Source organism: Melitaea cinxia, chromosome 30, assembly GCF_905220565.1.
Source record: "Melitaea cinxia chromosome 30, ilMelCinx1.1, whole genome shotgun sequence".
NCBI lineage: Eukaryota > Metazoa > Arthropoda > Insecta > Lepidoptera > Nymphalidae > Melitaea > Melitaea cinxia.
Genome location: NC_059423.1, coordinates 213,162 through 239,370, shown reverse-complemented (window position 1 = coordinate 239,370; position 26,209 = coordinate 213,162). Strand labels below are relative to the sequence as shown.

General features: G+C 38.1%; 2 protein-coding genes across 2 annotated transcripts; one reads left to right on the top strand and one right to left on the bottom strand.

Annotated features, from left to right (window-relative positions):
* The first annotated feature begins 22 nt into the window (after positions 1-22).
* LOC123668048 (putative GPI-anchored protein pfl2) lies at positions 23-5,798 on the top strand. Its single transcript, XM_045601840.1, has 7 exons — positions 23-34; positions 732-876; positions 1,608-1,804; positions 2,291-2,442; positions 3,418-3,477; positions 4,533-4,585; positions 5,425-5,798. The coding sequence occupies exons 1-7, from the start codon at positions 23-25 to the stop codon at positions 5,757-5,759; spliced, it is 954 nt and encodes a 317-aa protein (XP_045457796.1). The 3' UTR covers positions 5,760-5,798.
* A 2,675-nt stretch (positions 5,799-8,473) lies between these two features.
* Positions 8,474-25,757, bottom strand: LOC123668047 (tRNA pseudouridine synthase Pus10). The gene is made up of 13 exons (XM_045601839.1): positions 25,560-25,757; positions 24,987-25,303; positions 23,678-23,787; positions 22,137-22,276; positions 21,529-21,630; positions 20,738-20,859; positions 18,963-19,076; positions 17,666-17,768; positions 16,643-16,749; positions 16,146-16,236; positions 14,744-14,746; positions 9,381-9,564; positions 8,474-8,996 (listed from the first exon to the last, which is right to left on the bottom strand). The coding sequence occupies exons 1-13, from the start codon at positions 25,680-25,682 to the stop codon at positions 8,812-8,814; spliced, it is 1,701 nt and encodes a 566-aa protein (XP_045457795.1). The 5' UTR covers positions 25,683-25,757; the 3' UTR covers positions 8,474-8,811.
* Between the last annotated feature and the right edge of the window lie 452 nt (positions 25,758-26,209).

Below are 26,209 nucleotides of genomic sequence, written 5' to 3'. Positions count from 1 at the left end.
ATATATCAGTAATGGTACCAAAATGTCTTACCTGGTAAGAATACAAAAACTGTTTTATTAAAGTAAATAGATGTTAAAGTACTTTTATTTTTATATATATATGAAAAGGATAATGATTATGACTTATGACCCAAAAATTAGCAAATTTTATTGAATTAGAATAATTTTAATATATTGTATGAAGCAAGCAAGCTAAAGACATAATTATTGAAAAATCAAAAAATAGCATTAAGCGAGAATTTTGATTGATTCAATCCTTACATACCACCGCAGGGCAAAAGCCTCTTTCTCTGTATCAGAGAAGGGTCGGAGCTTAATTCTATACACTGCTCGACTGTGGGTTAGTGAATATACTCCTTACTATGAGAACTATCGCAATCACTTGTTTATGATAACAACTAGGACCGCGAGCTTAACGTGCTCTCCGAGACACGCTGGATAGATCCACAAGGGAGACCAGACCAGACCACATCAAATGAAAATAACAATTTTTTTAGATAAGATCGGAACTAAGAAGACTCGATTAAAATCTATTTAGTAGTATTTCTTACGATAAGTGCACAACGGCAGAATCCTGTTGATTTATTTACATAGATTTGAAACCCAGCAACACCAAAAAGGCATTATATTACGTTGAATATGGCATTGAACGGTCCATTGTGGCAAGATGACGTGAACAACAGTAACTTATAGTCAACTCATACTCACAAGTATCGGCTTACTGATTTCAGCTAACAGCGTTATCAATACTGTGTGGTGCCATCGTGCTGGGCAGTATCAGCATCCGACGTGCTGGCTGGCTGGACCGGGTGGTATCGTACCACAAGAACAAGTTCTTCGATGAGTTGAGGAGTTTGCCCCCTATTCAGATAAAAGGTAAACCTATGTATTTTTTGATATACCACTAGGATAGCAAACAAGCGTAGGTACCCTCCCTGGTGGTAAATAGTTACGGTAACCTATGGACGCTTTTCGAAGGCGTAGAGCCAAAGGGGCCATGGCATGGAGAGGAAAACAGTGAGGGGTGACGCAAAAAGTACCTCACCACTTAGCTTTTGCAATTGTACGCTAGTTATATATATTTTTTCTTAATCAATGGGGCGGTAAACTTCATAGGACGTTAAATCTTAAAATACGCTACTGCCGCTTGCTATACCAGGAGCATCATCACAAGTACGATGCGTAACTGTTTCGAACCTTCCCCAGAAGATCTAGAATCACCTTAAGTACATAACACTGCGAGTAGTGTTGTTTGACTTTAACTTTTCTAAAGTTGATGGACTTCCCCAGTTGGGCGGTTCCGTATTTTAATCTAAGTATTTACTGCTGTTCTATACCTTACTTAATAAACATACACATTTACACATACATATTTTATTATTCCCTACTTTCAATACTAACTACTATACTACCTAACATTCTGTATGTACAACATCCAATAATATAAATCCAACGCCAAACGCCAAACTACAAGATTTCACATTTCGGTATACTCAACATAATTTAGGTTTTAACCTAACCAACTTATTGTTTTTAGAATTTTAAAGCATTTTTAATCCAGTTAAATGCGCACACGATGAAATACAGTAACATAAAAATCATTTTAGCGACAATAGAACCGGCCCCGCCCGGCTACCAGGACTCCCAAGACTGGAACTTCGAATCAGTAGAACGTTTGCTAATACTGATCAGGGACAGCGAGGGCGCGAAGGACGTGAGAAAGGCACTGCGCCGCTCCTTGGGGTCAACCAGAAGATTCATGTCTATGGCACAGAGCTTCAAAGCTTTTCCCAGTTTGATGAAGGTACTTTTTGCAACACAGGTTAAACTAAACTGAAATAGGCTTAAATCGTCCAACGGTAGAAGCTTCTTCTCCTTGTGTAAGTTAGCGGATGATTCCCATGCCGGAAGTAGCGATTGTGATGTGCTTATGGTAACGACCGGGACCAACACACAAACACACATACAAGGCATATAGGCAGATATACATGTACACAGTTACAAACAAAAACATAACCTTAAACCTATTAATTTTTTTTAAAATCCAAAATGACTTCACTAAAGTAGGCAAAAACACTTTTGTACTGTTATTTTACAAATTAAAGATATATTTGTTTTAATTAATTGTAGTTAAAAGTGACACAGATACAGATAAACAAACATCGAAACAAAATTGTTAGACTTAAGATTATATAATAGTTATTTACCAGTATTTACATTTGTAAAATATAATATCTTTCTTTACAATACCCTTTCGAGGGCATTTTTATAAACATTTCATATATTTCAGGATCAAAATGACTTTTACGACACTGACTCGGGCGAGTATTACGCAGACGTGAGCAACTCTACAGGCATATGCTCTGACAAAGATATCATCGTAGTGAGCAACCCCGTTGAAGCTAGACTACCGAGCGCAAGCATTAGTGTAGGACTTTTAAAGTAAGTGCTAGTAGTACTAGGGCATCACAGTGAACACAGTTGGAAACATGAGCTGCTCATAATCTGAGAATTGGAGACGCCCGATTGAGGATGTATTTCGACCTTACAGAATATCACAGCTAAATAATATTGCTTTCAAGCAGTGGTGTGTTCCTGCGGTGTGTAAGGTGACTAGAGCTCCTCGGAGCGGTAGGGGTTGGGGTCGGCAACGCGCTTGTGACGCTTCTGGTGTTACAGGTATCTGTAGACTATGGTAATCGCTAACCATCAGGTGAGCCGTGCGCTTGTTTTCCGACCTGATTGTATAAGAAAGATAGGGCTCTCGAATAAAGAGGTCTCTTAGAACTTAAGTTACAGCATTATTACAACTCAAGGCACCAAGGTGTAGTGGACCTGGATTTACAGCTTTGACAATACTCTGAATTTACTCAAAACTTGGGTAACCGGAAAAGTTTCTACATGACCATTCAGAGGTAGGTACCTATTTTTCCTTGGATTTTTTGGTACATTCTCTTTATTTTTTTTTCAGGTCCTTGGTTCTTTATTCTTTTAAGTATAAAATACAATTTCTTAATTTTTATAATCGAAATAAATATACTTCCATTTCATCACTTCAACCTAATATAGTCCACTACTGGACATAGGTCTCCACAAGTTCGCGCCAAAAATGGCGTGACCTCACGTGTTGCCCATAATCACCACGCCGGGCAGGCGGGTTGGTGACCGCAGGGCTGGCTTTGTCGCAACGAAGACGCTGCTGCCCGTCTTCGGCCTGTGTGTTTCAAAGCCAGCAGTTGGATGGTTATCCCGCCATCGGTCGGCTTTATGAGTTCCAAGGTGGTAGTCGAACTGTGTTATCCCTTCGTCGCCTCTTACGACACCCACAGGAAGAGAGGGGGTGGCTATATTCTTACTGCCGTAACCACACAGCATATAATCTAGTGTTTAGACATTTATTTGAGTTAACATTTTCAGATCTATTCTAGAGAACAGAGCTAAAGCCGCTAGGTACATACCAACTACGAAAAAGATAATGTAAGTTGACACTAAAATCTGAGTATTAAGTGCTATCACAAATGTTTTATAAATAAATAAACGCTTCACACACAACGAGCCCTAGTAAGATTTACTACTGTGTCGGGGTCCGGAAACACACAATACACAAGTAAGCCAATACATTGTATGCCATGTGCGGAGATCGAGCCCGCGACCTATATACCTACATACAGGATGTCCCAAAATTCAACGATAATCCGAGACCAGAGGATAGACGTGACCATGACTATTTGGAAAAACAAAAGAAAAAAAATTCATCTCAATTTTTTTTAAGTTACAAAAATAACGAAATTCTCCAAAAATTTTGACCTGTGATGATAATTTTCACTACCACGACCACAATTTTTTAAATAGTTCTCTGTTTTTTTTTTTTTATAGGCAACCTGAATAGCATTACTATTTACCACAATCATTAAAAATTCCAAAATACTTATATTTTTTTGTAACTTAAAAAAAATTGAGATAATATTTTTTTCTCTTGTTTTCCCAAGTAGTTATAGGCTGGTTTATCCTCCGGTCTCGGCTTATCGTTGAATTTTGGGACACCTGTATATGTTTTCTATGGGCCAGAAGAATAAAAACTAGTTTTACTATTGTACTATTTTTATTTCAATAGTAGAATCAATAATATAAAACTAGCTAAACGAACAATTCATCTAATAAACTACAACACAATAATAATTATCTTGCAATTAGGTCGGCAAACAAGCGCACGACCCTCGCTGATGGTAAATGGTTACCGAAGCCTATAGACATTTGTAAAACCAAAAGCAAGCACAGCCAGCGCGTTATTGACCCACAACTGAAACTCCCCCCACCCCCACCCAAGAGCTTTGTCCACCTTACTCATACAGGAACACAACTCCGCTTGAGAGCAGTGCTATTTAGCTGTGATCGTCTGTAAGGTCAAGGTATTTCCCCAGACGGGCTACTCATATTTTAAGCTGGACATTTCCTGTTGTGCGCCTATCTAGATAAAAGATAGATATGTAGTAAGAAATACTTTTGATAAAATACTTTAATTGATTTTGCAGTCCATGGTCATCAGTAAGTAAACACACAGTTAAGACAACCAGGACCACGACAGGTTTGTGATCTAATTTTAAAGCTTTTCACTCTTACTGACGTTCCAAAAAAGGAGGAGATTCTCAATTCGACTGTATTTTTTTTTTATGTATGTGACATCAGAACTTTTGACTGGGTGGACCGATTTCGACAAAAAATTTTTAAGCGAAAGGTGGTGTTGTGTCATTTGGTCCCATTTATTTATTTGAGATCTAACAACTACTTTTTGAGCTATATCTAATAATGCGTTTTTACTTGACGCTTTTTTCGTCGACCTACGTTGTATACCACATAACTTTTTACTGGATGTACCGATTTTGATAATTCTTTTTTTAAACATTTTTGAATATCATATCAAAAATTGACCGCTCCAGCGGGGTTCGAACCCGCGTCTCCGAATGACCGTGTCGACGCTCTAGCCAATCAAGCTATAGAACGATGTACCCGCTAGATCGAAATTTTTGATATAATGATTTTATTTTCGGTTTAAGCGAAACTCTTTTTTTTGTGAGAAAGGAGATATTCCTAGTTTGGTACCATGATAAGGAAACTAGGATTCGATGATGGGATCCCAAAGAAATCGAGGGAAACTCTTGAAAATCCGCATAACTTTTTACTGGTGTACCGATTTTGATAATTTTTTATTTAATCGAAAGCTGATGTTTATTATGTCATGTTATGGGTCACGTTTAAATTTTATCGAGATCTGATTACAACTTTTGGAGCAATCTTTGATAATGCGTAGTTACTTGACTATTTCTTCGTCGATCTACGTTGTATTACTTGTCGATGTAATTGAAGTCGGTTTTTTTCGTTTGCGAGCAAACACAATTATTTAAACGTAAGATGTGATATTTTCAGCGAATTCATCAACTTCAGCGAAGTCATCAACTTCAGCGAAGTCATCAACTTCAGCGAAGTCATCAACTTCAGCGGATACAACTACAGCTTCAGCAAGCCCTGGACATACGATACCATCAACTGGACCTCCTCCACAAAACAATACAACTGCTAATACTACACAAACTAACACCACAATTGTTAATTGTACGAATCCTAAAAACATTACTTGTAACTGTACGACTGATAAAACCAACGTAACTAGTAATTGTAACTGTACAAAACACAATTGTACAAAGGTTAACTGTACAAATACTAAGTGTACAAATGCCAATAAAACAATCAGTGCAGGTTAACTGTGTACTCATGAGTAAAAATAAATGTGCCTAAGTAAACTATCTTGTTTTATTGTTGTTTTTTTTGGATGTAGACTTTTTTTATTTATAGTACAACATCCAGATGCTATTTAGGGTTCCATACCTCAAAAGGAAAAAACGGATCCCTATAAGTGCTAAGTGCGGCCCGGTGGCCGAGGACAGGCTGGACCTTACGGTCGCCCGGACTTAGGTGGGGGGGCAGCTCCTGGCCCTCATCTCCCTCTAGCAGACAGCGGAAGGATTGACTTTAAAAAGTTGAGCGTCCCTTCCAACGGGGCCGAAAGGCCATCACAGGGGGGCATTGTGGTAGTTTGCGAAGGCGATCCCATAGCGTCCCCATCAAGGTACCGGCGGAAAAAAGATGTGGGTTTTAGTGGATAGTCTGGCATCTTACGCCGGGAGTTCCACACTCCCGTCACCCTCGTGTGGTGGGGTTAGTGCGTAAACACATTTCCCCATCTAAAAAAGTGCAAACGGCAACGTGCTGGCGATACTTCTGGTATTGCACGCGAATAAAGACTTCGGTAACTGCTTACCATCAGGTGAGCCGCCATCTCAATATCGTCTCATTGTCATTTTGAAATGATAATCTTTGGAAAGTCTGTAAGAATAGACTGTCAGACAGACTGTCAGACAGACTGTCAGACAGACTGTCAGACAGACTGTCAGACAGACTGTCAGACAGACTGTCAGACAGACTGTCAGACAGACTGTCAGACAGACTGTCAGACAGACTGTCAGACAGACTGTCAGACAGACTGTCAGACAGACTGTCAGACAGACTGTCAGACAGACTGTCAGACAGACTGTCAGACAGACTGTCAGACAGACTGTCAGACAGACTGTCAGACAGACTGTCAGACAGACTGTCAGACAGACTGTCAGACAGACTGTCAGACAGACTGTCAGACAGACTGTCAGACAGACTGTCAGACAGACTGTCAGACAGACTGTCAGACAGACTGTCAGACAGACTGTCAGACAGACTGTCAGACAGACTGTCAGACAGACTGTCAGACAGACTGTCAGACAGACTGTCAGACAGACTGTCAGACAGACTGTCAGACAGACTGTCAGACAGACAGACAGACAGACAGACAGACAGACAGACAGACAGACAGACAGACAGACAGACAGACAGACAGACAGACAGACAGACAGACAGACAGACAGACAGACAGACAGACAGACAGACAGACAGACAGACAGACAGACAGACAGACTGTCAGACAGACAGACAGACAGACAGACAGACAGACAGACAGACAGACAGACAGACAGACTGTCAGACAGACAGACAGACAGACAGACAGACAGACAGACTGTCAGACAGACAGACAGACAGACAGACAGACAGACAGACTGTCAGACAGACAGACAGACAGACAGACAGACAGACAGACAGACAGACAGACAGACAGACTGTCAGACAGACAGACAGACTGTCAGACAGACAGACAGACTGTCAGACAGACAGACAGACAGACAGACAGACAGACAGACAGACAGACAGACAGACAGACAGACAGACAGACAGACAGACAGACAGACAGACAGACAGACAGACAGACAGACAGACAGACAGACAGACAGACAGACAGACAGACAGACAGACAGACAGACAGACAGACAGACAGACAGACAGACAGACAGACAGACAGACAGACAGACAGACAGACAGACAGACAGACAGACAGACAGACAGACAGACAGACAGACAGACAGACAGACAGACAGACAGACAGACAGACAGACAGACAGACAGACAGACAGACAGACAGACAGACAGACAGACAGACAGACAGACAGACAGACAGACAGACAGACAGACAGACAGACAGACAGACAGACAGACAGACAGACAGACAGACAGACAGACAGACAGACAGACAGACAGACAGACAGACAGACAGACAGACAGACAGACAGACAGACAGACAGACAGACAGACAGACAGACAGACAGACAGACAGACAGACAGACAGACAGACAGACAGACAGACAGACAGACAGACAGACAGACAGACAGACAGACAGACAGACAGACAGACAGACAGACAGACAGACAGACAGACAGACAGACAGACAGACAGACAGACAGACAGACAGACAGACAGACAGACAGACAGACAGACAGACAGACAGACAGACAGACAGACAGACAGACAGACAGACAGACAGACAGACAGACAGACAGACAGACAGACAGACAGACAGACAGACAGACAGACAGACAGACAGACAGACAGACAGACAGACAGACAGACAGACAGACAGACAGACAGACAGACAGACAGACAGACAGACAGACAGACAGACAGACAGACAGACAGACAGACAGACAGACAGACAGACAGACAGACAGACAGACAGACAGACAGACAGACAGACAGACAGACAGACAGACAGACAGACAGACAGACAGACAGACAGACAGACAGACAGACAGACAGACAGACAGACAGACAGACAGACAGACAGACAGACAGACAGACAGACAGACAGACAGACAGACAGACAGACAGACAGACAGACAGACAGACAGACAGACAGACAGACAGACAGACAGACAGACAGACAGACAGACAGACAGACAGACAGACAGACAGACAGACAGACAGACAGACAGACAGACAGACAGACAGACAGACAGACAGACAGACAGACAGACAGACAGACAGACAAAAAAACGATTCAAATTCAAATAATTTTATTTAAATATTTACAAAATATCAACCTTCGTTCTTTGATAGAATAAAATCTGCGTTAGTGCCCGAGGTTACAGTTCCAGACGATCTGGTTAACAGCTCGATATCAATGGCTCCTCATCGCGTCAGCATCAGTGTACAAGGGGCTCAAGGTACGCTGATGTGCGGGGATATCAGGGTAGGCTGAAGACGTCAGGCAGCTAGTATGTCTCCAATATAGGGAGAGGCTGTAGACGAGGCTGAGGATGTGGAGGGGGGAGGACAGCGGGTGAGGCTGAAGTTAGCATGGCCCTGATGGTGTGGGTGGAGGCAGTAGATGAGGCTTATGTGGGAGGAGCAGGAGGCCAGGCCAGGTGTACAGCCACCACGTCCAGTGCCAGTAGATCGGTGGATGTCGCCAGGATGTCTCTAAGGGACGGAGCTGACCTCCTTAGTTCGCCGTGCACCCACTCCTTGACGTATGTGCCTGCTGATGTTCGGACACGGACGAGGAACAGCTGGGGATGGTCTGCACACATACAAGATAATAATAAGTATTATTTTTTTTTTTACATTATATTCGGCATTTTGCTCAAAATCTTGTTTTTTTTTCTTATACAACTAGGTCGGCAAACGCGTACGGTTCACCTGATGATAAGCGGTTACCGACGCCTGTAACACCATAAGCATCGCATATGGGTTGTCGACTCTACCTCCAACCCTGTCCAGGCTTCCTGTGTGAGTAAAGTTTCTGGAGAGGCAGTTTCAGGAGAGCTCCTGAGGGTCCGGGGTAGGGTCAACAACGCGCTTGCAACTCTCCTGGCTTTGCAGGTATCTGCGGCTACGGTATCCACTTACCACAGCTGGAGCGTACCTTTGTTTCACACCTTGATAATATTAAAATAACCCTCACCCGGTATAATTTCAGCGGTCAGCTCCAGGATATCCCTTGTCCTGGTGAGCAATGGTCTTCTATGGAGAACCCTGATCGGGGTCTTCTGAGTTATGGAGATCCTGACGTCCGTGTCTGTGTTTGTGTAAGTGTTGATACGATCGATGTCTTCTGGAGTCACTCGGACTGGACCAGTGTGGTCGGTCTGCGTGGTTTAAAACGCATGTTAATAGAAATCGAAAAGAAATTTAAAAAGTAATCAAAAACATTCAATAGAGACTACGAGACATTCAAGAGAGACAATAGAGTAATATTGTAAACTTAGTGAAGTGACACAAAGAGCAAAAGAATGAACATTGTTAATAAGCCATAGACGAAAGTGAAATTCATTTTATGTTCAAATATTTAACGATACTATATTGCCAAAATTATTGCACAACCTAATAATATAATGAATATTTTTGCTAAGAATTAGTAGAGGTTAGAATTATGAAAAAAAAAAAAATAATAATTAATTGAGTAACTTTATAAAAGACAACAAATTTTTATTTCGTTTATGTAAAACGGTCGGTAAAAAAGACGTCAAAAATAAAATTTACAACAAAATAGGGCCACCTGTGTCTAGAAAAAAAAGTCGACCGTATTAGTATGTCGGCATTAGCGCTGTCTTACGCAATTAGAAAGGAATTATTAAACAACAGATGCAACGATCGCGCCACCTAGCACATCGTTCGATAGTCACCTACCCTCATTTGTTATATTACTCGAATTGTTCTGACGTGTATAAAACGAACGGTGTCACCTCGGCTAAGGCAGTCTTGGCTCTGGCTTGGCACGATACACGTGTTGTATCCTGCTAGTAGCTTAACCTAGACTCATTCGATAATTAATTTGTGCAAGCGAATTAATTGTTATTTATTACGATTAATTTGGCTAGGCGAGGCGTATAACTCGAGCAGTGAAGGTGAGCGTTGATGCGGATCTCAAAGGAGGCCTCCTTAAACCTACACCTGGGTCGCAAGTCCTAGGCACTGCTCTGAGTTACTCCCTCCCCCACACGATAGACACGTGTTCGGTGGACATTACAATTTCGTTATAATCTTTTAAGTACTACCTACATAATATTGTAAAAAGTGCGAGTATAACCTACGCCCGGGCCCTGCAAAATATAGAAAAGGAGCTTCCAACAGTCGAAAGACTACAAGTATTATTGTCACATTATTTGTATTCACTATAAATATAGAGCCTTGCGCCGGCGGCACACTCTATAACATGTAAACAAAAGGATTGATAACACTGTTGCTCACGTAGCTCTCATTGGGTAACCCTAAGTCTCATACTAAAGTCCCACAAAATTTTCTGTGAATTATAATAAACTTTTATGCCAATACTATGTGCTTTTATATTATATAGGATAGCGTTAAAAATGTTCAGAGTAAAATTGATATTCAGAAATATTCATAATATAAAATAAAAGTCAGCTTGTAACACACACAGTCTGCTTGTAACGCTCAAAGTGAACGCACGCTTGGTTGTTCAATCTGGTCAGTGCTGCTCAAAGTATAGTTTAAAAATGTTCACCTGTGCAAGTTGTGGAGAGCAACATACCGATGGGCCATCTTGTAGTGTTTGTAAACTGCAATATGACTTTTCATGTTCCGGAGTGACAGAGGTCGGGTTTCGCAAACTTGGCGAAAGGAAGAACACCTGGCGATGCCTTAAATGTAAATCGTGCCTGTCCCCGTCCCCTGCATCATCCTCGCCTAAGACAAGCCAACTTGATAGAATGCAGGAGCAACTCAATAATATAGCACTGCAGCTTGAGCCACTGGCGCGTTTGATGGAAGATGTAAAATATATCCGCGAAGAGCTAAATAGCTTAAAGGACTCGCAAGAGATGTTGCATCATCTTTTCAACTCGCTATCAGGAAAAATGGACAACTTGGAGTCTAGAGTGTTAAAAGTGGAAAAAATTTGCCCAGGACGTGCCTCTTCTGCAAGCTGATGTTGCCAAAATCTATCAAGAGCTGGAAACTCGGGATCAATGGGCCAGAGCAAACAATATAGAAATAAGAGGCATACCGCAATAGAATAACGAAAACCTTTTTGAAATTGCCAAAAATATAGGACAACTCTGCAAATACCCCATAAAGAAAGAGGAAATAAATTACATCGCTCGAATTCCTACTCGTTTACCTAACAGAGAAAAATCAATAATTATTTCATTTCATAACCGATATACGAAAGAAGAGTTAGTTGCTTTGGATCGCAAATCAAGTGAACTCAATCTATCTAACCTAGGTTTCAATACTTCAAAAAAATTTTATTTAAACGATCATCTCACGCAGCGTAATAAAACTCTTCTGTCCAAAGCAAAAACATTGGCTAAAGAAAGAAATTTAAAATATATATGGGTTAAACACAGCAAAATAATGGGAAGAAAATCTGATACATCACCAATTTTTTTTATACAGAACGAAAAAGACCTCTTAAAAATAGACTAAAAGTTTTAAAATTCTTATTAATATTCTTTGATTTACATTGTACATTAAAAATCAGCACTTTGAGAATCGCATGCGTTGCCGGTTGCCTTTGTCTTACTCATTGCTTAGATATCACTAGAATAGTCATCGCAATTTCACGCCTACGATTGTTTCTCACTTTTGTAATTTCTTGCGCGCGGCTTATTATGCTCACAGTGTTAGCGTCCATAATCGTGCGCACAGTGGACGGAACTTTAAGCTGTAATTTGCTTGAACTGCACTTTACTACCGCAGCTATTATTTATTTATACCATTCAAATACCCACGGTAAGAAATCTTTATTATTTGTTATATATAAATTCATTCAGAAGCTATGTTTCTTTAAAAGTTTGTTACTGAAATCTTTTAAATCATACTCAGGTCTATTTGTTAATTTATTTTTAAACTATGCTATTCTTATATTAAAGTTTTACAAATTAAAATACAGTAGAATAAACTATTTCGACCACCTGATATTTATTTCTTACAGCATTCGTTTAAACTACTTGATAGTAAAGTATTGTATTGAAATTCTATATACCGCTGTTTTATTTAAGCCTAATGATGTAGTTTGTTATGTTTTATTTACATCGATATTCATATTATTTTTGTCTACCCTAATTTTATTTTATTTTATATGGTTCTCACATTCTTTATTTGTAAACGCTTTTGTCCATCATTTATTGTTTTTTATCGACCTATTTATTTCTTATTTTTCGATTTACTTAGTAATAGAAAAACTACAACATAATGGGTAGTTATAGTATTAATATCTATCATCAAAACACTCGGGGACTGCGAACAAAAACTCACGGGTTTAAAAGAAATCTGCTATTAAATTCCTACGACATCGTTTCGTTAACGGAAACGTGGCTTCTCGACGGCATCGGTAATAATGAGATCTTCGATGATCGGTACGTAGTTTGGCGCAGGGATAGGAACTATTTTATCACACAAGAAAAGTTAGGCGGAGGTGTCCTTTTTGCCGTGAATAAGAAATTTATGGTAGTAGAACGACCTGAGTGGTCTTCTACGGCGGAAGACTTGTGGGTCACCTTGTCATGCAGCAAAGATAGTCGTAAACTGCGACAAATCCACTTCTGTACCGTCTATCTCTGTAGTGCTAACCTTGGTAATTCATTTAATGTAAAACTTCAAAACTTCACTGAAAACTTATCCTTAATCATAAATTCATGTCCAAATGATGTATTTGTAATAATGGGAGATTTCAATTTGAGTAATATTGCGTGGTCCTGCGAAGCTTATAATTCCCCTCAGTTCTCGAACGCAGCAGGTGAGGCACAAATCTACTTTCTTGATACCTTGGCTGAATGTAATTTAACTCAATACAACCATTGTCATAATATCTATGGTAGGCTTTTGGATCTAGTACTGTCTAATACTGATTGCTTGGTCTCTGCCTGTGACTCACCATTAGTGCCTGAAGATGCGCACCATAAATCACTAGAAATCCACTTGCATCTACATGACGTTGAGTTACTTGAAACTAATATACAAACAAAATATTTTTTTGCATCTGGGGATTATAATAGTATTAATTCAGATCTTGGTAATATAAACTGGAGCCATCATCTAAATAAGCATTCCTTGGAGGACGCTGTATCTTGCTTCTATAAAAGCCTCCATGACCTTATAGAAAAATATATACCACATAAAACTATCAGAATCAATACTAAATTTCCACCTTGGTACAGTCCTGCGCTTAAGAAACTCCTCAAGGAAAAATGTAAATATTTTCGAAAATATAAGGTATATGGCAATACTGCAGATTACGAGGCTTTTTCGTTGCTTCGTAAGAGAGCTAAGCTACTTGAAGCTAGTTGTTATAGGATGTATATTGAAAAGTGCGAAGATTCTATAAGCAGGGACCCCAAAATCTTTTGGTCTTTTATTAAAAACAATAAAAATAGCACTAATTGCCTTCCTTCATCCCTGAAATATAATGGACAAATAGCTAACACAGGACCCGATGCCTGCTCTCTCTTTTCTACATACTTCGAAAGTAATTTTCTTGCACAAACTCATAGTATACATAGGCATAGTATGAAATCATTAACTTTTATTAATAATTCTACAATATGTAATATCGTAATCTCCCCGGATTAGGTAAGAAGATTACTAATAGATATCGATCTCACGAAGGGTATGGGTCCTGACAACATTCCACCTCTATTCATTTCACGTTGCTCCGCTTCCTTAACCGAGCCTCTTACACTTTTATTTGGGCGTTCCATTTCAGAAGGCGTAGTTCCAAAAATTTGGAAGTCCGCTTTCATATCCCCGATTTTTAAAAGTGGTAGTAAATGTGAAGTTAAAAATTACAGGCCCATTTCCAAATTATGTATATTCGCTAAACTATTTGAGCGCATTGTTTACAGACAGGTATATGGATTTTTTTCAAACTTCTTTATTGATGAGCAGCATGGATTTTTAAAGCACAGGTCAACTGCATCTAACTTGTTGACATTCGTTGATTATGTATCTGAAGGTATGAACTCGGGAGGACAAGTAGACACCATATTTACCGATTACAGCAAAGCTTTCGACCGTATAGACCACTCTTTGCTTCTCGAAAAGCTCTACTTGGCGGGAATCCATGGCAGTCTCTTCAGGTGGTTTTCTTCTTATATCGAAAATAGATCTCAGGCTGTGGTTCTTAATGGTTTCTCTTCTGCATGGTGTCATGTACCATCAGGTGTTCCCCAGGGATCGTTGCTGGGACCCCTTCTCTTTAACATTTTTATAAATGATATAAGCTCATGTTTTCAACATTCACAATTTCTTTTGTATGCAGACGACATGAAGGTATTTAGAACTATAAAAGATTTGACTGACTGTAACTTGCTGCAGGAAGACCTGGACAGACTCGCGGAGTATTGCCATAATAATAAGTTAGACCTCAACGTATCTAAATGCTCTTCCATGACTTTCAGCCGCTCTTCTAAAGCAATACAGTTCCCTTATAAATTGAAAGCACAAGTACTAGTAAAGGTGTCAGAAGTTCGTGATCTCGGTGTCATTCATGATTCAAAGCTTACATACAACAAGCATTTGGACTATATTATCTATAAGGCTAATAGATCGTTAGGATTTATCTGTAGAATGAGTTCGGAATTCAGGAATATTAAAACCTTAAAAATTCTCTACTGCTCCTATGTTCGTAGCTCCCTGGAGTATTGTTCTCAGGTTTGGAATCCGCAATACCTTATTTATATTAATAGGCTAGAGTCAATCCAAAAAAGATTCATTAGACGCATACAATCTAAATGCAAAACATACGATTCTAGTTATGAATCTAGAGCTAGGAGATTCCATCTTCTCCCTCTTTTTGAAAGACGTCGTATAGCTGATATTGTTACCTTACTAAAAATTGCTCAAAACAAAATAGATTCTCCCCTACTTTTATCGAAAATATATCTGAAAGTCCCTACAAGGTCCACAAGAATTCCATCTCTCTTGTATACTCCATTTAGTAGCACTAATTACCGAAAAAATGCTTTCTTAATTAGAACCTCTAAAGAAATTAATACTTTGAATTACAGAACTTGATTTTGATTTATTCAATACATCAGTCGATGTTCTAAAAAGAACTATGACAAGGCACTGGTTTGATGCGATTTCTTAAAGTGTGTATTAAGCAATTTATTATTATATTTATCATTACCTGCAGTTTAAGCTTTGGTTTTTATTTTTTTTATTTAGCAACTGTATGTATAAACATGTGAATTTTTTGTGTAATAGCTTTAAAGTTAGGTTTTGTGTTGACAAAGCACTGGATTAACGTAATTCTGTATAACTTGTAAATATGTTTAATTGAACGCTGTGCAATGGTTTTATATTAGTCACTGCTTACTGTACAAGCTCTAGTTTTTTATGTAGCAACCGTATGTGAAAACTTTTAAATGGTGTATTTTTATTTTATTTTTTATGTAATTAGCTTTAAACTAAGTCTCTGTACACTGTCTGTTTTCCAAATAAATCAAAATAAAATAAAATAAAATAAAATAAATAAATAAAATAAAACCTTTACAATAAACACTTTACTATAAAAGATTGACATTTAAAGTAAGTTTAAGTTTTTTTTTTAAGTTTATGTGTTATGAAAGTGAGTGATAAATGCGGAAAAAACGTGAAACGTTACCAAATAAGACTCCTCTAAAAAAACGGAATATATGTGCGGCTGAACCTTACAAATATATATAACTAAACATATATTCAGTATGTAGTTATACATATTACTTACGTCATATTTCGAATGTGCCAGCTTGATGCAGAGCGCTTCGTACGTCTTACTCTTCGTTTCTTCACCTTTCTTCAACTGGACCAGGTCTTCTCTGTAACACAAATATCTATATGTTAATACGTGAAGCAAAAACTTTGCACCCCCTTTTTACGAAAACTGCGCGGACGGAGGAGTGTGAAATTTCGCACACTTATAGTTTATATAGAGGAGTGCAGAATGATAATATATACGTTTTACATATGCATAAAAATATATTAAATCAATAAAATAAAAACATTACTACCATGTATTTGACACACACGCATGTTCCTTGTCAGTCTGTAGTCAAATTATTTTTTTTTAAAAAGGTTCTTTATTTTCATTATTTTTTGTTTTTCTTTAAGTAAAAAAAAAACAGAAAAAAATGGCAGATAAACATTTTATTTTACTGCCAAACTCACCAAAAATAGAAATATATGTCAAAACGAAGTTCGCCAGGTGAGCTAATATGTACGTACCTCGTAATAGGAACAATTTGCTTCACAATAACTTGTCCACTGCTGGATATCTCATCGCAGGCCTGCTTCAGCTCTGCGTCTGTCAGCTGACGGATCGGGTCGGTTATCTGGAAGTGTTTAAGTTGTTACAGAATAATTACTTAATGTTGGGTAATCAGGTAAATTAGTAATAAGATTCTCCCCGGTACCCAGACTGCTACTTTACTATAACATAATTTATTTTTAAAGAACTAAGCACCGAAATTAGCTATATAACGCTTCAGCCTGTAATATCCCACTACTGGGCATAGGCCTCTTTCCCCATGTAGGAGAAGGATCAGAGTTTAATCCACCGCGCTGCTCCAATGCCGGTTGGCGGATATATTCCCTACTATGAGTAACGATCGCTATCAGGTGTACATGATAACAACCGGGCTATATAATCTGACAGGTATGGCAGTCAGGATCATATCATGTTATTAATATTTCTCACAAAGACACGCACGCACACTGACCCTAGCCTGCATTCACATACACAAACACGCACGCACACAAACACATTCATTACCTACTTTATTCGGGCGGGCTTCCTAAGCACTTTTGAATTGTCATTTTACAAATTTAACTTATATTTGTATTGATAAGCTAATCATAGTCAAAAGTGAAGCTACCACAGATTCGGAATGTAGATTCTGTAAAAATGAATCGGCGGGAAACTGTGTAGTTACTCGTTTATTTATTTTTTATGTCACTAGGTCGGCAAACAAGCGTACGGCTCACCCGATGGTAAGCGATTACCGTAGCTTATAGACGTCTGCAACACCAGAAGCATCGCAAGCGCGTTGCCGACACAATCCCCAATCCTATTACATTTAGGGATCGTTCAAGAGTTACGTGACGCAATTTGGAGAACAGGAAAGTCAGGGAATCTTCTAGAACTTTAACTTTATGGTGCGTCACTTGGGGGGGGGGGGGTGATGGCTGCTGCCTGTTAGAGATCGTGTTTAAGATGCTCCTGTGACATTTTTCCACAGACACACAGACCTCCACAGCGAAGGGCCTGCCGTCCCCGAGGCAGCGCACGTCCACGTCCTCTCGCCCCGCACTTATTAACTTCAGATGATGCTCTGTATCCGCAGCCTTCCATCTGTGAATGTATAATAAAAAAATTAATATAACTCGAGACTAGTTCGTTCATTACAAGAAAAACGATTCGCTTTACTTGGGGGTCGTCCATTAATTACGTATTGTTAACTGACTTCAAAAAAAGAACGAGGATAACTCTGTCGCTTATGAACCGATTTTGATAATTCTTTTTTTGTTGTTGGAAAGGAGATATTCCTAGTTTGGTACCATGATAAGGAAACCAGGATCTGATGATGGGATTCCAGAAGAATCGAGAGAAACTCTCGAAAATCCGCACCAACTTTACTTGGTGTACCGATTTTAATAATTTTTAATTTAATCGAAAGCCGATGTTTATCATGTGGTCACATTTAAATTTCATCGAGATCTGATTACAACTTTCGGAGTAATCTTTGTTAATGCGTATTTACTTGACTATTTTTTCGTCTACCTACGTTGTATTACTTGTCGATAAAATTGAAGTCGGTTTTTCTTCGTTTGCCTGCAAACACAATTATTTTTCACCCCTTGATGATATGTGGTGAGATTTTTACCCTCCTCACTGTAATATAACTTTTAACACTAATATTTTGCTGTATTCTTTTTGAAATGTGACGTCACAACATTTAGGACTCCTCCCCCACACACGCCACACTTCATCAACCTCCTTGTAACCAAAAAAATGTATAAAATTCTATTATAATAGATAGATACTCTTTATTGTACACAACAACAATCAACACAATAACATATTACAAATAAAAAATAAAATAAAAATAAAACAGTGTACAAAGGCGGTCTTATCGCTAGAGTAGCGATCTCTTCCAGACAACCTTTGGGCATATAGGACACAGCGTAGTGAAAAAGCGGTAGGGAAGTGTACACAGAGAAGTGACAATTAGTGTCACCTAGAACAATATCAACTATCGAGTACACATACATATACAGCACAATACATACATACATAGATAGATACATACATACATACAAACATATATATATATATATATATATACATATATATATACACATATATATACACAGACATACATACACATATATATACATACGCATAAAAATACTATACCTACATATAAACGAAATACATATAATATGAATAATAGCATAGAATACAAAATACAAGTGAAGCGATACTCCTACAATATGTTATGCAGAGATAAAAACAATATAATATATAGTAATTAAAAATAATAACCTGTAAAGTTTAGCGAGCGGGGCGAATATTATCTCCTGGACGGACGACGGTAGGACCCTCTGGCCGTCCAGGAGCCAGGGCGACTGCGGCAGGCTGCGGCTCAGTTTCACGTATCTGGAATGAAAATATATTATTATTAGGAAGTTTTACTTGAGGCGTGTGGTCAACTCGCTTTTTTTTTCAGCTTTATCTATAATCTATAGTCTATAATATATATAAAAGCGAAAGGTCACTCATCACGAAATCTCCGAAACTATAACACCTACAAACTTGAAATTTGGCAGGTAGGCTCCTTATAGGGCGTAGACATCCATTAAGAACTGTATTTACGAAAATCGACCCCTAAAGGGATAAAACGGGGGTCGGAAGTTTGTTTGAAAGTCTTATGTTTTTGAAGTAAGAGACTTGAAATTTAAAATATATGCTCTATAGATGGTGAGGAGGTGTCCAAATAATGCATCATAATCTATATATACAAAAGAGAAAGGTCACTAACTCACTCATCACGAGAACTCAAAAACCGCTGGATGGTCTATCCATCCAGGGTGGACAAAAATAAAATTTGGCAGGGAGGTAGATTATAGTTAGCAGACGTCCGCTAAGAAGGGATTTTACGATATTCCACCGCTAAGGGGGTTTAATTGGATTTGATAGTTTGTATGAAACACATACAGCCTGAAAATAAAACTAAAAATGTGGTGTATAGAGAGGTTTTATAAAAATAACTATTAAATTATACTAAATTGTGCCTTTTAAAAAGTTACTAAGTTTGATAAGCATTTCAAGTAACTGAAATAAAAAAATAATTTGCGTTAAACATCTTAAAAGTAATGCATATCTTCATAACCACGCGAACGTAGTCGCGGGCAAAATTTAGTGTATTATGAAACAAAATCCCCAAAAGTGTATGTGATCGATTCGCTCAAAATCTACTGAACGGATTTTCATGTGGTTTCACCATTGGAGAGAGGGCTCCACCATTGGCAAGAGGAAGGTTTACGGAACTGCTAAGCCGATTTTGATGAGAGTTTCACTCGAAGTTTGCCGGGAAAACTTTGTGACATACTAATTTCAACGCGGGCGAAGCCGCGGGCACAGCTAGTATTCTAATATATAAAATCCTCGTGTCGCGGTGTTTGTAGTTAAACTCCTCTGAAACGGCTTGACCTCTTCTCATGAAATTTTGTGTGCATCTTGGGTTGGTCTGAGAATCGAACAACACTATTTTCCATACCGGGGTGGGAGGGATTAAGGCCCTTTATAACATATATGGCAAAACAACGTTTGCGGGGCCAGCTAGTATTAATATAGATTTTATGTTGTTATTTGCTGTGTAGTTATGGCAATGAATAATAGCCACCCCTTCTCTTCGCGTGGGTGTTGTAAGATGCGACTAATGGATAACACAGTTCCACTGTCACCTTGGAACTTAAGAAGCCGACCGATGGCGGGATAACCATCCAACTGCTGGCTTTGAAATACACAGGCCGAAGACGGGCAGCAGCGCCTTCGGTGCGACACCAACCCGACTGCCCAGCGTGGTAGCTATAGGCAACACACACGAGTTCACGCCATTTTTGGCCCGAACTTGTGGAGGCCTATGTTCAGCAGTGGATTGTGGATAGGCTGAAATGATGATGATAATGATGATAGATTTTATGTACCGGTGCATGGATTATTTCACTCAGTAATTACTTTTATAATGGCAATTCGTCAATAGCCATCTGACATGAAGAAAAGTGATACAAAATCGATGAAATTTCATCCCGGCTCACCTGCCGGCGAGGTAGAGAGGTGTATGTGTGGCCCCGACGCCCACACAAGTAGCTTTGGCACTGACTTCTTCTAAGCGGGCCCCCGCGCCCTTTAGGGACCATAGAGTTGCGTTTTCTAACGCCTGAAACATAACAATTTTAGATTCAGTCAATCAGTCAGTCGCAGTCCACAGCTGGACAGAGGCCTCCCAGTTGTCCGCAATCCTCATCCAGCCTAGTTTTAAGTTACATCTAATTTTAGGTTACTTCTTGCAAAATTGCAAAACTTCCGTCCAGCACATATGACGCATGTACTTCTGCTTGTACACTTATAATTATCTTAATAAATTCACTGTTAGATCGGTTTTCATAGGGTTTGGTCCACCTAATTGACTTTCCCTAACATATCAACTCTCATTCATATTATATATATACATATAGACTGTACACATTATATGATGGGTATAACATATGACATCATAACTGAACTAGGGCACAGCAGCAAATTTCCTGCTCAGAACCTGGAGCAGCCCAATTGGGAAATAATACTGTTTTCAAGCAGTATTGTGTTCCTGTTGGTGAGTAAGGTGACCAGAGCTCCTGGGGGGATTGGGGATTGGGTCGGCAACGCGCTTGCGATGCTTCTGGTGTTGCAGGCGTCTATAGGCTACGGTAGTCGCTTACCATCAGGTGAGCCGGACGCTTGTTAACCAACCTAGTACTATATAAAAAAGGTACTTCCCCAGTTAGGCTCGTCCTTATAGAAGATCACAGCTAAACAGCACTGCTGATAGTCTCATACTCACTCATACCTGTTCAACAGACGGTCTTGTAAACTCTGTTACAAATCGTCTCTTCTGTTTCCGACGCTCTTCAAAAAGTTGTGGTGACACCGTTTTCAATATTTCTAATTCCTGAAAAACCATAAACGCAATCATAACTATATCACTCATGTGTGTTGCCCATAGTCACCACGCTGGGCAGGCGGGTTGGTGACCGCAGGGTTGACTGTGTCGCACCGAAGACGCTGCTGCCCGTCTTCGGCCTGTGTATTTCAAAGTCAGCAGTTAGATGGGTATCCCGCCATTGGTCGGATTTTTAAGTTCCAAGGTGGTAGCGGAACTGTGTTATTCCTTATTCGCCTCTTACGACACCCACGGCCACACAGCGACGTGAAGTACATACACGTGTAAGTAGATGTATCTCATCAAAACACCCCACAGAAACACTCAAGCTCCAAGATTATAAATATAATATTTTAAGCCAATTCTTCACTACAAAATCTACATTCCAAATCGATAACTACAGTTTTGTAAATAAAATTTTAATTTGTCAATGTGCTTTTGAAGCCTATTTGAATGAAGTTATTTTTGATTTTGATTTTGATAAATAGAATATAGTAGTAGTTCAGATAATTTACCTGTAGATCATCTATGTAATCCATATTCACAGTGACGAGTAACGGGGAGATAGCACCGGAGTCCAACGTTTTGTTGACGTACGTCCCGAGCTTCACACCGTACGACCACTTCCAAGCTTCCTTTAGTGGGGTCAGGACTTCTGAATTAAAAAGAGTAATCGTGAAGTGGATAACGAAATAGACAATTCGTCATAAAGTTATTAAATATTTTGATATAATAAGCTACATCTGTAGCTGATGTCGTGGACATTTATCAGATATTAATTTTCATTCAAAATTGCCAGGCCTTAATTTTTCTAATACAATAAAAATTTGAACCATCTAATATATAAACTTGCTAATTCTTGCTAATTCTAAAGAATTAGCAAGTTGAAGTGACAGTGGGCTGGTCGTTTGTGTCGCAGGACCGATGGCCGTTGGAGTAGACGGGTCTTGGCAAACGCAGTGTGGGACGTCCTCCGGCCCGTTGGACCGACGATCTACGTAAGATTGCCGGTGTAGGTTGGATGAGGATTGCGGAAGACCGGGATGTGTGGCGCGAACTTGGGGAGGCCTATGTCCAGCAGTGGACTGCGATAGGCTGAAGTGTAATATATAAAATTCTCTCTGTAGGGTGATATATAAACTCTTTCGAAACGGCTAGACTGATTTTTATTAATTTTTTTTTTGTGGGTTGTATAGTAGGTCTGAGTATCGATCGTAAACTATTTTTTAAACCCCTAAGCTATAAGGAGGCCCAATACAAAATATTTTTATTTTGGCAATTTTTTTTTACTTTAATTTGATTTGGTTTCTACCACCAACCTCTATTTTTTTTAAACATATAACAATGTGGCCTAGCGGTCACAGCGCTGGTAGTTGCGTTAGCGGTCGCGGTTTCGATCTCTAGTCATGACAAACATTTGTATAGGCCTTACAGATGTTTGTTGTGGTCTAAGCGTTTGTGCTTTATTGTGTGGAAATCTGAAGAAAATCCTACTGGGGTCATTGAGTGTGAAACATTTATTATTATTCATTCATGACAAAGAAAAAAAAACGAAAAAGGAAAAAATTTACAAAAAAACCAGTTAAGAGCCATTTCACAAAAATCGGTAACAATCCGCGAATTGTAATATTTTGACGTCGTTAATCTCAGTGTTGGATGCAATAATGTAATTTATATTCTTGAAATATAATAGAGCAACCTTTGTTGTAGTCGATAGTCAGATCAGAATTTTGATTTATATTATGTGTATAAAATTATTAGCCTTTTCATCAGCCTCCCTGGGTACACGGTCACAATGTACACTTTGAAGTCCTACTTTTCAATAAACTCTACGTTGAAACCATTTAAAAAAAATATAGTAATATGTGGAATATAATTTTGTTGAATAATAGGACAGATTTTTTTTCCATTTGTATCTCTATTATTCGATTTAAAAAAAAAAAAAGTTACGAATATTTTCCAAATAAGTATATCAATTAACAAAAAAAATTTTTGTTAGTTATTAATTATGCAAATAATCAAATAAATAAAAAAATGAAAGTTGAATAAATCTTACTCGGATCATACTGAGGAAACTCGTCGACTATGTGTAAAGTAATTATTTTTTCTCGAAGCAAAGTAGCGATCGGTGCTGACAACGCACAGGCATACGATGTACATTCATATCTGAAAAATTAATCATATTCTTAATAAATATAAATTTGTGTCAGTAAGTAGTGTGTCGTTAACAGAACCTCTCGACGATTTGTTTTTGAAACTAAGCAGTAAGTCTTGTAGTAGTTACAAACAAACAAAAATTGTACAACAAGCAATAATTAACTTCAATTTTTCAATTTCATAGATAAATAATACAATGAAGGTTATCAAATAAATAAATTCATAAATAAATATTATATAACATACACACACGGTCGTCTGCTCCTATGGTAAGCCACTTAATGCTTGTGTTACAGGTAACAGCCGACTGTTATAACTATATATATATATAAATCTCGTGTCAAAATGTTTGTCCTCAATGGACTCCTAAACCACTTAACCGATTATAATAAAATTCGCACACCATGTGCAGTTCGATCCAACTTGAGAGATAGGATAGTTTAAATCTCAAACTATAGTCGCAATTTCAATTTATTGCTAATTATTTGTCTGTTATTATTTGACAGTCACAATTATCTGTTAACTCCAAATGATTCTAACAGATGTGATAACAGATACCTTTCGACTGGGTTGAGTAAGTAATCAATAGATGGCGCTGCTATGGTAAATCTACGAACGTGTCATTTAAGCTACATTTTAACAGCATAATTATCACGTGTTGTTGACGCTATAAAATTAATTAAATTTATTTTGTAGTGAACGAAATACCGTATAATTCAATTATAATGTAATATAACAAAAACTTTAGCCACAGCAACGCGTGGCCGGGTCAGCTAGTACATATATATTTATTGATAAATATACATAGAAATAATACATATATAAATATATAAGGCGGGAATCGAATCCGTAACCCGCGGCACAGAAAGCAGGGCCACTACAAACTGTGCCAACGGGCTAAGTATATATAATAAATACGCATTATTAAGGATAACTCAAGTACTTGATAGATCTCAGTCTAAATTAAATGGGAACACTCGACAAGTACCAGATTCTGATTCAAAAACTGTCACTTGTTGTGTGTTCCCATAATTCTTAATATCGATACACCCAGTAAAAAGTTATTAAAACACACAAAAAAACAAAGTTGAATTGAGAGCCTCCTCCGCTTTTCGAAGTTGGTTGAAAATAAAATCCTATCTCTTTATAATATTAATACATATTAACATATAAACTAAAAAAAAATTAAAATATTAAGAAGCCCATACCCTTTCTTATCCAACAGATCTTTGACGATCTCAAAGCTGTGCTGCCAGTTATCCTCTTGCAAGATTCCTAAGCAGCTGACACAAATATTTATTTTCCGTTTCTTATGTGGCGGTGACGTCCCACCATTGCTACATGCTCCACTATTTAGATTATTTATTGTAATATTTACACTGTCTGGACCATCCATTGAACTATCCTTAATCTCATTGCTAGTTTCTGTATTTGTATTAATTTTTATGGCATTTTCCTCACTCTTTGATGTAGATTCACAGTCATTTTTTATTTCATTCGAATCTGGTCCAATTTTGTCATAAAACTATCAATTAAAATAAAAGTTGTTTAGTTTTATTGTATGAGTAATAGATATTTATAGATTTGTGTACGTTTTAAGTAAAATTTTAATTTCGAAAAAAAACACGCGATTACCTTTATAATAACTAAAAACTAAATAAGCCGGTACAATTTTTTATCATTATATTATTTCATGTAAAACCAGCTTTATTATAATACTTCTTTCACTCAAATAGAGATAATATGTTCATTGATAAACAATAAATAAAAAATAAACAAACCCTCTGTACAAAAGTTTTTGGATCCTCATACGCATTTGGGTTCTTTATTCCAATGTATCGAAGGCAACACGCAACACAACAGCCAAGGCCCTTACAAAACTTGTAAATAGCTTTTTGATCCATATTTACATATTTTTCACAAATGAAATTTAAAAACAGCGTGTTTTCCGACAAGACACAATTAACAACACATCACACAAATGTGGTTGTTTTAAAATTTATCCCCAATTCACACAAATGTGGTTTGTTTTTGACATTTTCTTTGTCAACAGAAAAACAGAAAAAATATGAAGAATAGAAAAAAATGCGTGTAAAGGAACGTCTTTCGCTAAATACTTTATAATCTTTATATTATTATATACTTCGAATTTCGATATAAATATACTTACGATTACTTTACAATCAAATTAATTGTCATGAATTAATAAACATTAGAAGTTAAAATTTGAAGTATGTATGAAACTTTTTAAAAGTTAGTTTAATAGGAAAATATTTACTTTACATTGGTCTCGCCAACAAAAAAAAAAAACATCAGCTGATTGATTAAGAAGAAAATGCTTTTAAATGCTTAAAAATATTATAAGCTTGACACCTTGACTTAAATAAAATTTACAGATCAATAATTACAAAGTTGCTGAATAATTCTAAGA